This window comes from Brugia malayi (genome assembly GCF_000002995.4).
Source record: "Brugia malayi strain FR3 genome assembly, contig: Bm_v4_Chr3_scaffold_001, whole genome shotgun sequence".
In the NCBI taxonomy this organism is placed as follows: Eukaryota; Metazoa; Nematoda; class Chromadorea; order Rhabditida; family Onchocercidae; genus Brugia; species Brugia malayi.
Genome location: NW_025062477.1, coordinates 13,138,665 through 13,151,419, shown reverse-complemented (window position 1 = coordinate 13,151,419; position 12,755 = coordinate 13,138,665). Strand labels below are relative to the sequence as shown.

General features: G+C 32.0%; 1 protein-coding gene and 1 non-coding gene across 2 annotated transcripts; both read right to left on the bottom strand.

Moving 5' to 3' along the window:
• Nucleotides 1–3,930: 3,930 nt before the first annotated feature.
• On the bottom strand, nt 3,931–7,093 carry Bma-pqn-44 (Prion-like-, putative; the record flags this gene model as incomplete). The annotated part of the gene is made up of 5 exons (XM_001898570.2): nt 3,931–4,161; nt 4,566–4,805; nt 5,508–5,822; nt 6,327–6,581; nt 7,028–7,093. The coding sequence occupies 5 exons, from the start codon at nt 7,091–7,093 to the stop codon at nt 3,931–3,933; spliced, it is 1,107 nt and encodes a 368-aa protein (XP_001898605.1).
• A 2,175-nt stretch (nt 7,094–9,268) lies between these two features.
• Bma-mir-5846.1 lies at nt 9,269–9,378 on the bottom strand. The gene has a single exon (XR_006228045.1). It is a non-coding gene; the product is annotated as a pre-microRNA Bma-mir-5846.1 (primary transcript).
• Between the last annotated feature and the right edge of the window lie 3,377 nt (nt 9,379–12,755).

Here is a 12,755-nt window from a genome sequence, read left to right as displayed (position 1 = left end):
GATAAGACAAAATGAGTAACAATGTAAGCTAATGATGGTAACCATCCACAACTATTTATCAACACATCGGTATTTAGGATTCAAAATCTATTCATCACATTTTTTTTAGAATTGAAACCAATCTAAACTTCAATCTTATTCTTTTTAAAATTCCGAAGAACGTTCCGAGGAATAATTAATTTTTAACTCAGTGTTCATGTATTCAAGTATTATTAGTGCAGTACTTCATCTTAATATTTCGAATTAACATTTTATAATTAAAATATATAATAAATTTTGCTTTCATATTTCTACACACTTCTATTTTCATCAAAAATTTATGAAAGTTCTAGGAAAGCAACTTATTTGACCGGATTTTTCATTCAAACATGTGGAAAAAATATAACGTATAGGAATATTCCAGCGAGGTTTACACCTATTTATTTTCAAAAATTTAGCTGAAATGATTTGGGAAGTCGGACAAGCAATTTTACACATGTCATCATCGGCTTTTTTTAAAATTTTGTAATGATGAAAAGTTGCTTAAAAAGGAAAAGCTTTCTAGATGAAAAACATCGGAAGTTTTCCATTTCTTTTAAAAAGAATGAGAGATCGAATTTGGTAGTGGTTAAATAAACAGAGCTTATTCTTGCCTGTGTGTAGTTAGTGATAATTGTTGACATCATTCTCTTACTTACCCGCCCGTCCCTTGCTAGATGTAATCATCCGTGAATAAAAGCTCTCATGCAATGAAGCTTTTATATTTATTTTTTCTGCTCTCAAAAGAGGAAAAAAAAAAATCACTTTTTAATGAAAGAGCTCTCTTTGCCATACGTCATTGGCCAATATTATGTTAGGCTTGGACTTAGCAATAGGCATTTTACTCTTTACTCTCCCCAAGTCCTTCAAGGGCACAAATAGACAAGCATTCTCCGTTCATTCAGAATATTCAATACGCCCACGTGTTTACTTGATACATGCAATTCTCAATTGAGATAAAGTTTATAGAAATACGCAAATATAATGAAAGCAAATAAACAAATGCCTCTTAATTTCACTTTCTTATAAAGATATCAGCAAAATTTGCTGTCCCCCTTCTGACTAGAAATGTAATGAGTGTTTCTTATTTCGATTAGTGTGATAAGACGTCCTTCCCTTTTGTATAGATTATTCTGAGCTCTTTGCAAATTTAAGATTTGAAGTTTAATTATCACAACACTGAATCAGATTTCTCTAACATATAAAAACTTCTCAATTTTTTTCAATTCTATAAATCTCAAACATCAGACTCTCTATTTTATTGGATTGTATTGCAACATAATAAACTGTGAACCAGCGATGTTACAATTTTTTTATTACTTTTTTATCAAATAAGGTGGAAAGTTCCCAGAAAAATTCAAAGTTTTTTAGTGAAGAAGAACAATATCAAAACATTGCTGTGTGATAGTTCCTCAATAGAGTGCAACGGATATGAATGTAATGCGATTCATGAAAAACTGATTTTCTCTTTCCCTCTCTCTCTCCTCTTTCTCTCATCTATGTTTACACTGACATCTTTCCTGTTACTGTTAATTGATCTTATCAGTAATCGACAGCTAACATTCCATTCCGCAAACTGTTCATGAGAAGTCCTTACATCCTCCTTTAATCTCCCTTTTCAGACAGATGCTAAATTAAAAAAAAAGAAAAACTTTTGACAATATAAGCATCTAATCAGCCCATTTTACTCCATCATTCTTTATATATTGACATCAGAAATCGCAAAACTTAAGAATTACATCAGACGGTCAATGATAGCAATAAAATATAATTTCCATTGATGCTAAAAAGACCACTACTACATACGCATAAAAACTTTTCTCACCACGTAATAGTATAATAATCAAACATTCTAATAAATTAAATGAACATTTTACATTTGTAGGGAAAAATTTAAACAAGACATGTTCACTCCATGAATTTCTCTGTGTTCAAACACAATTTATATTTCAAATGAAATCACTGTCATACTGGTGATAATTAGTCATTAAGCGTAATGAAATGAAATAAATTAGGAAAACAGATCACGTATGAACGGTATTGACAGATTCGCTTGCATTCATATTGTACGAGTAATAAAAGTTAAAAATAAAGAAGGTTCGAGGGAAAGTGCTTTCTGTGAAGCATGAATAGTGCAATTGAGAATTGGATTATTTGTACTTCAGGAATTCATGCAGAAATTTTTCAAAGAACTAAAAATAGGCAAACGACAAAGGTGGAGGTAAGGACCCAAGTTGAAGTTACTTAGAAAGTACAGAGAAAAGGAGAGAAAGAATAAATGAAAAGATCAATGTCAAATTTCTGTCGAATCTTTGTGAAGCAAATAGTAGAACTTAACTGGACTAAACATACATGTACTGATTAATTATCAGTATATGATTACTGCACGTACATAAATTGACTGTCAGCAATTTAAAGGAATAAAGACGAATAAACTCCTTTTTAGAGGCCATTCTTCCACATGTACTGGCAACTTTTCATAGTGGTTGTCTTCGATAATATGGATTTAAGGAAATTTCATTGGATAAGCCTTTGCCTAAAATTGATATATACTGGTGATAATGGCGGTAAAGATGAGAAAAGATACGGGAATGGGAAGTAGGCACTTAAAAGCCGTGGATAGCAAAGGCAACCAGTTCCTTAAAAAATTAGAAACAAGAAACAGTTATAGGAACAGAATACCGGCATAGCACTTGAAAAAAAACAGCAAAAGTTCAAAATAATTCAGAAATGAAGAAAAAAATATTTGATTCCAGGAGTACCAGAAATAGAACAGTATGGAGTATTGAATAGAATACACTACTCAAGTAATAAAGAGGCACGAATTTAAATTTGCTCGTCTTAAGTTGTAAGGATTAAAGGGGCGATATTAGCACTTTTTAAATGAATCCATGCTTTCATATTTGTAGAGAAAAAAATAAACAGAAGTGGATTTGTTGAGGAAGAAGGCGAAGGAAGTCAAATGAAAATAGAAAAACTCGTAATAAAGGTCATTTGTATCACAGTAGCCACTGTGTTGCTAATGTTTTACATGTTCAAAAGTATTTGAAACATTCTTCTTGAAGGTGAAGTTTTAAAGTAGTGCTTAATTGCTAACCGAGTAATTCCTTTAAATGAACAGAAATATGTATTGTTTAAAGGATTTGTTCATAAAGAGCACAAGTTCGGATTTCTTTCAGTCTTCACTTTTTTTAAAATCATTTACTGAATTGCAATTGAAAGCTGACATTTAGTCGATAAGTTGTGCTATTTTAAAGTTTATAGAGACCTGATTTGGGAATGATATGAAGAATGTAGGAAAGGAAAGGTTTCCAATTTAAACAAGAAAAGTGTTTCGTTGTATCAATTTGTTAAAAAGAAGAGATTTGAAGGAAAGATCTAATATAAAGAAGAACAACATACATTTTATCTTTTTACATAACTACTTCAATTCTTTGTAAAGCAGAATTTTCAAGTGGAAAAATTCTGCATTCAAGGAGAAATAAAAGATAATGTAGAACGAAAAAAAAAATAAAGCTAGTTGCAGTTTTGCTGCTTTATAAAGACTTTAATATACATATATATCAAAACATGCTCTAATGAATTACAAAAAATACAAGTAGAAAAGGTAAACAGCAACATGAACCGTAAATAAAATGATTTAGACTGAAACCGGTGAATGAGGTCTTGAACAAAACTTCTTTTTTTTTGAATGTTTTATCAATAAATATATAAGATCATTTGAAAATATCTTCATAAAAACATGCAGAAGATCAAAATAACTATTAAATTCGCTGTTTTGTGTTAAAAAAGTTTTTCAACCTTTCCGCTCTAAAAAACAAAAGGAAAAGTTATGTAAAAGATATTACATTCCATCACGGCAAACAAACTTGCATTTCAGGATGCGGTCGTTGCTTTCGTTTCGATTGTTTTCTATACAACCGGTATCCAGTAGGAAGCATTTGGTGGTAAGTACAGTAGTGTCTGACGAGGTGTATGTCCACAGAAACCGCCCATACAGCTTTGTTGGTAATACATATTGACGGATAACTGATAAGCCAACCTGTCAACCATTGATAATGTCTGTCGTCGCTCATGTGACATTAGGCAAACCGTACTCTCGCTGATTACTCGATATAATAACAGCAGGTAATCATACTTATCCTGAACTACAAACTTTGAATTTAAATTAAGGCTTAAATTTAACTGCCACTAGCCGGATATCCGTTGCAGACAATTTTAGTGGCTCATTTTCTAGCTTTTTATCTTTCAATATGCTCCTATCTTTCCGCAGAAGTTGAGACTTTTTCATGCATATTTGTGGAATTCATAAGATTTGAAGGAAGAATTTTAGAAAGACACATTCTGATGGAAGGAATAATTTTAGGGAAAGTAAAAGGAAAAATTTGGAGATAGATCTATTGATAACAAATATTATAAGAATTAAAACGTTACGTAAAATACAAAAGGTATAAATTTACAATCAGTAAAAAAGAATAAAGCCTAATTTTTTTTTCAAGATGCGTCAAAATTTTTAAAATGCCTAAAATGATTAACAAAACAGTAACCTGGTCCTCAGTACCGAAATGATTGTCAAGATAAGCGCGCAGTTTAACCTCCTGGCTACTGACTTCTGGAAAATCAATAAAAAAACGGGAGCACATATACCGCTCGAGCTGACGGCATTTGTTTGGCCTAGCTGCTTTATAACCGCGAGTAAGCAAGTGACAGTATTTTAACAATCCTCCACCACGGATCTCCTCAGGCCTTCGTGTGTCAATCAATCGTTCGTTCAGATGCTGCAATGCCTGAAAAATAAAATTCTTTTAAAGAATGCAAGTTGTTGATACTACGTCATAAGCCATCTAAAATACAACATTCTTCTTCTATCAAGTTTCATGTCCTAAGGTAAGGTCATAATAATCTGACTCCATCGCCTAGTAACAGGCCTTCTTTATTATTACAGTGAATCACTTTATTTGTATGCGAGAACTTTGTTCTTCATTGAATTAAACCGGAAATTAATAAAATCCTTTCATTATACGTTCCAACCATTTCTCTTATTTGCATCTTTCCTGATGAAAAGGCCTTTTGAAAACTATTTATTGCTACTGTCTATTTTACTATTCCTCTGAATTGAAACATTAATTCTCCTTATTTTTTTAAATAGGATGAAGATATGAAAAGGAAGCAATTCTCAAAAGCACTGTAAAAAAGTTATCAAGGAGGGATGATGAAGCATTTCGTTAGATAATAATGTATCATCACTTTTGTATCGCTCTTACTTTACTTCTCTATTCTTGAAGTAATCTTAATCTTAAATCAAATTAAACTTTAGTGCCACACTAGTTTCCGTCGTTTGAGTTTCGTTTTTTCGATATATCATTTCCAAAAAAAAAAAATGATATCATAAAAAAAAGTCCTAATACTCATATAATATTGTAACACACGATAGAATAACAAAATTCTGATGAAATCAAAGAGTCTTTTGAAAGAAACAAGAAAGTAACCTTGTTAATGTCACCAAACATGCTTTCAGCGGTGATGATTGGTTTGGGATGGTCGGGTCGGTCCAGTAAAACATCCAAGGTAATTTGGAAACTGTCAACACTAAATTCGAATTGACGTCGCATTCGGTCTACGAATTTTAACTCGATACACCGTCCGAAATCATTGTGAAGCGAGAACAGTGACCAGCGATCACCATCCGAAACTTTAACCATTTTTCGGATATAAATATCCTTCAAGGTATTGGCCGATATCTTTTCTTTGTTAGTCGATTCTGGCATTAATTGCACCATAGCATCAAAAACAGCCGATCTTACCTAAAATTACCTGTCTTCATATTGGTTTACCAATTTGTTAACTTACCTGACAGAAAGTGATCTGAAAGGTCAAAATAGTGATAAATTTTGGAACGTTGCTCATCTCGAATAAAGTAAATAGACATTACTGCCTTAAATGCAATCCAGCAAATAGAGTAATCAAAAAGTAAACAATGTTAAATTTCAATTAATCTTCATAAATCGCAATAATCTATTTGAAGATGATAGTTATGACATCAGTTACGACACTTCTTTCACATACAATAATCTTTCTGAAGAAGCAAAATTCAACAAATTTATATTTTCAATGAGATTGTGCAGGACAGAAAATGGATGTATGAAAACTTCGTAACTTCGTTCTATATTTGAAGTAACTTTTTAAATTCGACGAATTCGTAGTAATAAATTTTTATATTCTCGAAAATTTTAATGTTATCAGTTGACAATTTCAAGTTTGACAGTATAATTTTTAAGCCGAGGAAAAAAAAAAAGATTGGGACTAACGCTATCGAAGCTTTGTTCGCTTTCGAAACTCATTGGAAAAATCAAGTCGAGATCTGAGTATGCGAATTCCTCCGTTGCCACGACGTATGATGCAGCACCACCGTTCATTTTTACATTTTTTGGACCAATACCTGCTGCACGCAGACTATCACGTACACAGATGATCAAATCATGTAGACGTACGCTGAGCGTTGGAAAATTGCCTCTTCCGTGAATTTCTACCTGTTCATTGAGCACTGAGCGTAATCGTTCCACCTGAAATAATCTTAATGCCAAAACAAAACAATTTACTGTGACTAAGTGTAAATTCAAAAATAATAAAAGCATTATTACTTATTACTTAGTATAAATTACTTATTGTAAAAGTTTCCGAACTTTATTTAACAGTGGGATTTGAGAAAACTATAGAAATCATAAACAGCAAATAATTTTCTGGCACACAAAAAGCAATTTCATATTTCAGAATGACTCTAAATTGGGTTAAAAATGACATAAAAATCTCTTACCAAGGAAATAATTCTTTTTTTTTTTTAAAAAAAAAGGCTATTTTTAAGTGATTTTTGAATTTTAATATAGCTCTTCTCCAAATAATATAATCAGAACTTTCCAAATCAATATCAAAATTTTGCAAAATAACGCTTTGGTTTTAGATGGAACATAAATGTGGAAAAAGAAGAAAGAAAAGAGAAGAAATATATTACTTGTGCTGAATTAAGCTCTGTTGTGCTTGATAACGAATAAATTTGAGAGCTACATTCCGAGGTCATTTTTGAAGCAACCAAACTTGACGATGGACTGTACTGAAATGCATGTAAAACATAGTTAAGAGATGAACAACGAAATTTTATGCAAATTTTCTCGGACGCATATTTTAAAGTATCATCAGAACAGAAATATTAAAATATAGAGCATTTTTCTTTGCCTTTTAATGCACAAAGTAGAAATTTCCATACCAGAGATTAGCATTTTGCATTTATATCGTCTTGGATTTTAAATCACAAATGATAATTAAATAAATGGCATTTTGAGGAAGATATAATTATAATAAATACATTTCACTCACAATATATCAGATTGACAATGGTGTATGAAGAATACAGTACTGCTGGAAGTGATAAAAATAATACTGTCAGGAATGACATATGCAAACAAATATGAAAGTGTTAATTCATTCAGAAGCATATATGAAGCAAAAAAAAGAACAAGAGTAAATGAATTGAGTTACATTTCATATTATTTATTTGCAGTTTACTTTTTGGCATATAGCTGATTCTCTAATATTAAAGAGATAATATTCTGGTAGAAGCTTAAGTTCATTTTAAAAAATTATATAATAGAAGCTCGAAATTTTAAAGGCGCAAAAAGAGCTGATTCAATAAACTGTAATTTAGTGTGTGTGTGTGTGTGTGCAAAGTGATGTGATAGTAAGAAAAGCTGCATAGGATGTAGAATGAATGATAAGAAAACAATCGGACACTGATCTTTGCCTTTTGTTAGCTTCAGTGATGGCTGAATAATCTTTGTCCAAGCTATAATCACAGCAGCATTGCTAAATCTAAAAGCCATTTAGCTGATCAGTTCAATAGCTGTGTGCAAATTGAGCCACGTAACTGTTACTTAGTTCCTTCACACGATCCTACTACTCCTACTGCTGCTGTTGCTGCTGCTATTAGAGCAATAAAGGAAGAAGAGAAATGGCAATACAATAATGTAAACGATGAAATACGGATAGTATGATGGTATGTGGTGTGGTGTGGTGTGGTGTGATATGATGTGATGAAGATGAAGGTGGCTTCAGGATTGATTTATGTCGGAGAGGCGGTAACTATAGGTGCATTACAGGTTCTCCTCTTTTCTTGGCTCTGTAAGCCGGGATTGGGAAAGCTAAGCAGCACTCTGGATAGGTTTGCCAACGATAGTGGTAGATAGTTTACGATTTCATTTCATGAAATTAACCCATCTACTGCCTGTTGCCACTATTTGAATATGTTATTTCTGAATGGGTAGAAAGAAATGACTTGACAGGATGACCTCGTTGAATTTCAATTTCCATTTCAAGTTCATGACATAAGGAGCACTAACAACAGAAAAGTTCAAATGAAAAATATCCAATAGGCCAATCCGAAGTATCCGATGAGGGATGCACATAACACACGATGACAATAACCTTTTTTTGCTTGCTTACCTTCCCTTTCTCCTCCTTCATACCCTCCTCTTATGGAACTCCATTCGCTAAAATAAACGCCTCACTGATTTCCTAAAGCATGAATGGATCGGGCGGTAAAATACGAAATTTATTCAAGCTCACATATACCTAACTTTCAATGTTATTATTAAGAATTTCATCTTTTATCAAAATTTTTCTGCATAAACGGTATTAAGCCATCAGCAAATATGAAAACTGTCAGCAACAAATATTCCCTATTCATGAAATGTGCCTAAAAAGCAGCGAATATCATTTAGAATTAGATTAAAATTGTATGAATTAAAGTGAAATTTTGTCAAAGATCAAAGACTTTCTATTATAGACACACTCCTATTACTGTGATACATTAAACACACAAATAAGATGCGCTCATCACTAAAAATGCAAAAACAAATGCGAATAATTGAAAGAAATCGGTTTTCAAATGAAATATCTACATTCCGTTCCTTATATTTTCATCCGGCAAATTTTTCTGTAAAAAAAAATCGGCAAATAAAGTTACATATGTCAGTAATAGCAAGCTTCCAGTTTCAGGGGAGGGAAGAGAATCTTCATTCTAAAGTCCCATTTCACTTCTCAGATCCAATCAGAACCGATCTTTGCAGGTGCTGAAATCAACACTATGACTTCGCCGCCTATATTCTTGCATTACGTCACTAAATTGAAATATTTTCACCTTAAAAGGCTAATGACGTCAATAATTAAAGAAGTTGCCACATCAAAACATATTTACAGAGGCACATTTTTCGAGATTAGTGAGATGTAAGTGGGTGGACTATAACTTTGTGCCTATTTACAAGCTTAAGCAATAAGCTAGAATCCACCCACTTCCATCTCATATCAAATTCATGCAAAGAGCTCGCTTGTGGGATGGAAAAACACTTTCTGTTTAAAGAGTCGACCGAAAAGGCTTGGCCTCTCTGCTCTTTACATAAGAAAGTGAAGAATAACAACAATGCCCACAGGCACTAACTTCATCAGATTGCCCTATGGCCTACATTTTTATCCTTTTAGCTTTCTCAAAATGATATCATTCTTAGTCCATTTGCCCACCTTCTATCTCTCTCTTTCTTTCTTTCTTTCTCTCTCTCTTTCTCTTTGCTAGTTTATTGGATATTTCTTTTCTCATTTTAAAGATTAATAAAGCGAAACACATATTTCTGTCAATTAAATTCAAGCCGACTATTCAAAAGATTCTTGGAAACCTGGCAAGTTTTATCAGCAACCCTCCCTCTCTCTTTCTTTTTCCCTTTTTCTTTTCGTCTATACAAATATACCAATTAAATTAGTTGGTGTTAAGTTGGGATTTCAAAATAAAACAAAAGGCAGTATTGGCAAGCGGTCCTCACTGTACTGTTTCGGTTCAAAGGCTGTACAACTGCCATCCTTGAAATGCTTCGAGAACGCATCATCGATGGCGTCATCAGATTCGTGTCTCATCACGTCATCAACGTTCTGTTTATGCACTTCTATCGCCCTCTATGTTTGTAGGCATTATTTTGAAGTCCACAATGTTAGATGGTTGCTAGAAGACATATCCATATATTAGAAGAAATTGAATTGAAATGACTTTTGCAATATCTTTGATATCATTCTATTTGATTTAACTTAACTGCTTTGACTAAATTCTAAAATGTTGTTTTATACTAAAGAATAAATATTGAATAAGCAATTCTAAGCAGACAATTTAAACATTTCTAATCCTGTGGAGGAGTTGTTGCATCACTCATCTGACTTTTTTCCAACTCGATAAGATGACAAATTTTTGGTTTGATCAAATTTACAAGATTGATTCGATAAGATTACAATTAATTGCAATTTAATGATCAATGATCGGCGCTTTGATTTGTTCACTGAAAAGAAAGCACTCAAGCAAATTGAATTACAACTGCTGTAAGCAGTGAAGGAGAAGTAGAAAGAGCAGAAACAAACAGCAACACCTTATTTCTCTTATAAGAATCACTCATATCAGCATCAGTGGAAGTAACTGTGTATTCAGAAAGTAATATCAGCAGCAAATCATATATGCTGGTAACTGATAGAATCATTGATGATTAGAAATCAATTTTTTGTTCAAATTATGTGTCGAAACGTTTCATCGAGAAGACTCAGAGAAGGCTACACTCCTTAATACCTCGTCCAGTTTTGCTATCAGAGGATATATATATATATATATATCACTGTCACTTTTACATCTTTTGTCATTGTTATCATTAAGATGATCATCACCGCTCTGATATGCATCCCTGCCAAGGCTGTCATCCGTTGTTGGCGAAGATGGAGGATGATGAGAACAAAGAAACGAGAAGTAGGAAATTTTCATTTTCCGTTTTCATAAAAAGTAACATTTCGCTGCAGTATAAAATTCATAATGGTAGCATTTTGCGAAGCTTAATATAATGTTACTTGAATAATCAAACAACTACCGCAAGATTTGAACAGTTTTAAGTTTGTTTAAATTTCAATTAAATTAATTTAACTCGTATATTAAAATCAGTATATTATGCAGAAGTATGCTTATGAAAGAGAGAAAGAAATTATGCTTAGCATCAAAAAATTTCGATTGTTTTGTTCTTTGTTAAATGATTCCTGCAAAAATATGAAAAACAAAATTATATTGTAAGGAATATTCCAATTCTATATTTATAACTTGTAGAAATTAGGATTAAGTTGAAGCTGCAGAACCGCTGATAACTGAACCGGAATATAAGCTGCAACAAGGTACAAGTAGTAGAATTATTTTTTTCTCTTGCTTACAGAACTTCAGGTTTAAAAATTGGAAGCCAACTGCTATGTTAGACTTTCAGTAAGAGCGAAGATCAAACTAGTAAACAATTGTCATATGCTGTGCCATCCATAATTCTTAATTAAAATAAGTGCAGTTAACATTTCGCCGCAGTATAAAATTGATAATGGTAGGCATTTTGAGAAGCTTAATGTAATGCCGCTTGGCTAATCCTACAATACCGCAATATTTTGTTATTCAGAAAATTTGAACAATTTTAACTTCGCCCAAACAATAACTGATAAAAGGCTTGGGTTACTAACACGTGAGTTTTGTTTATTAGACAAATTATATGAAAAGATTAATTTGTCAGAATATTAAATACGAACGAAAAAGAAGTAAACTTCTCATAAGTTAATCTCTTGAATTATAATTTTCGCATTTATAACTTTTTTTTCAGTAAATTCTGGAAATTCATTTTTAATCAATGCTCCTAAAAGAAATGAAGAATTCCAAATACATCTCCAATTATTTGTTATGCTATTGCTGATTTCAGTGAAATGTCAAAGTTCATTAAATGTTTTTCGATTTGAATTTTTTAGAGTAAAAGATGAGAAGAGGAAAAATGAGTACTTTCGAAATGAATTAAAAATGAATGAATAATTTTTGAGATATTTGCAAAAGAAACTTGCTATTTTCATTTCTCTCATAATTAAACCATTTCACTGCCACGCAAAGTAAATAACGCTTGTAACATATCAGTGAATGTGCAAACAGGTAAACAGATAAATAGGACAATTAAACATATAAATATAAGAGAATGGGAAATAAGATCACAAGAAGATAAGAGTTAGACAGCTGTGCAATTATTATTTAGCATTTATGGCTCAGAAACAAAAATTCAAATTTCGATCAAGAGGGCAAGCCAAAATGAAGCACAAAACCGATCTCGTGGAGGAATTAAAAAAATACTTTATATGAACAATGGAAAAAGCGCAGACAAGGAAACTAAGTGTATGTGCAAAGATATAATTTATTGGGTAGAGGGGAAAGTTTACCAAATTTCTGAAAAAGTGAAAAAACTTGGCGATAGGTAATCTATTCACAAACAGTAAAACATGAAAACTTCCAACTTTAACATTATTGTAAAATTCTATTATTTTCGATAGTAATAATTTTTAATTGACGGACAAAGATAAGAAGGAAAACAAGCATTATAACTTCTAAATTTTATTATTTTCTTAAATAATAAACTATGTAAGAATAGTTTTCTCAATTTAAAATATCATAAATTAGATGTAAGATAAAAAGAATATCAAAAATGGAAATTTTATGGTTTTTGAGCGACAACGACTATTCAACCATGGCAACTGAATGTCTGCTAAGTCCTAAAATTAAACTTAATTGCTAATAACATCTGCAAAGATTCATCATCAAGTTTTTTGACGAAATGTAGTTGTATGGTACTACAGGAGATGAGGATGACAGAAGGAGTGGC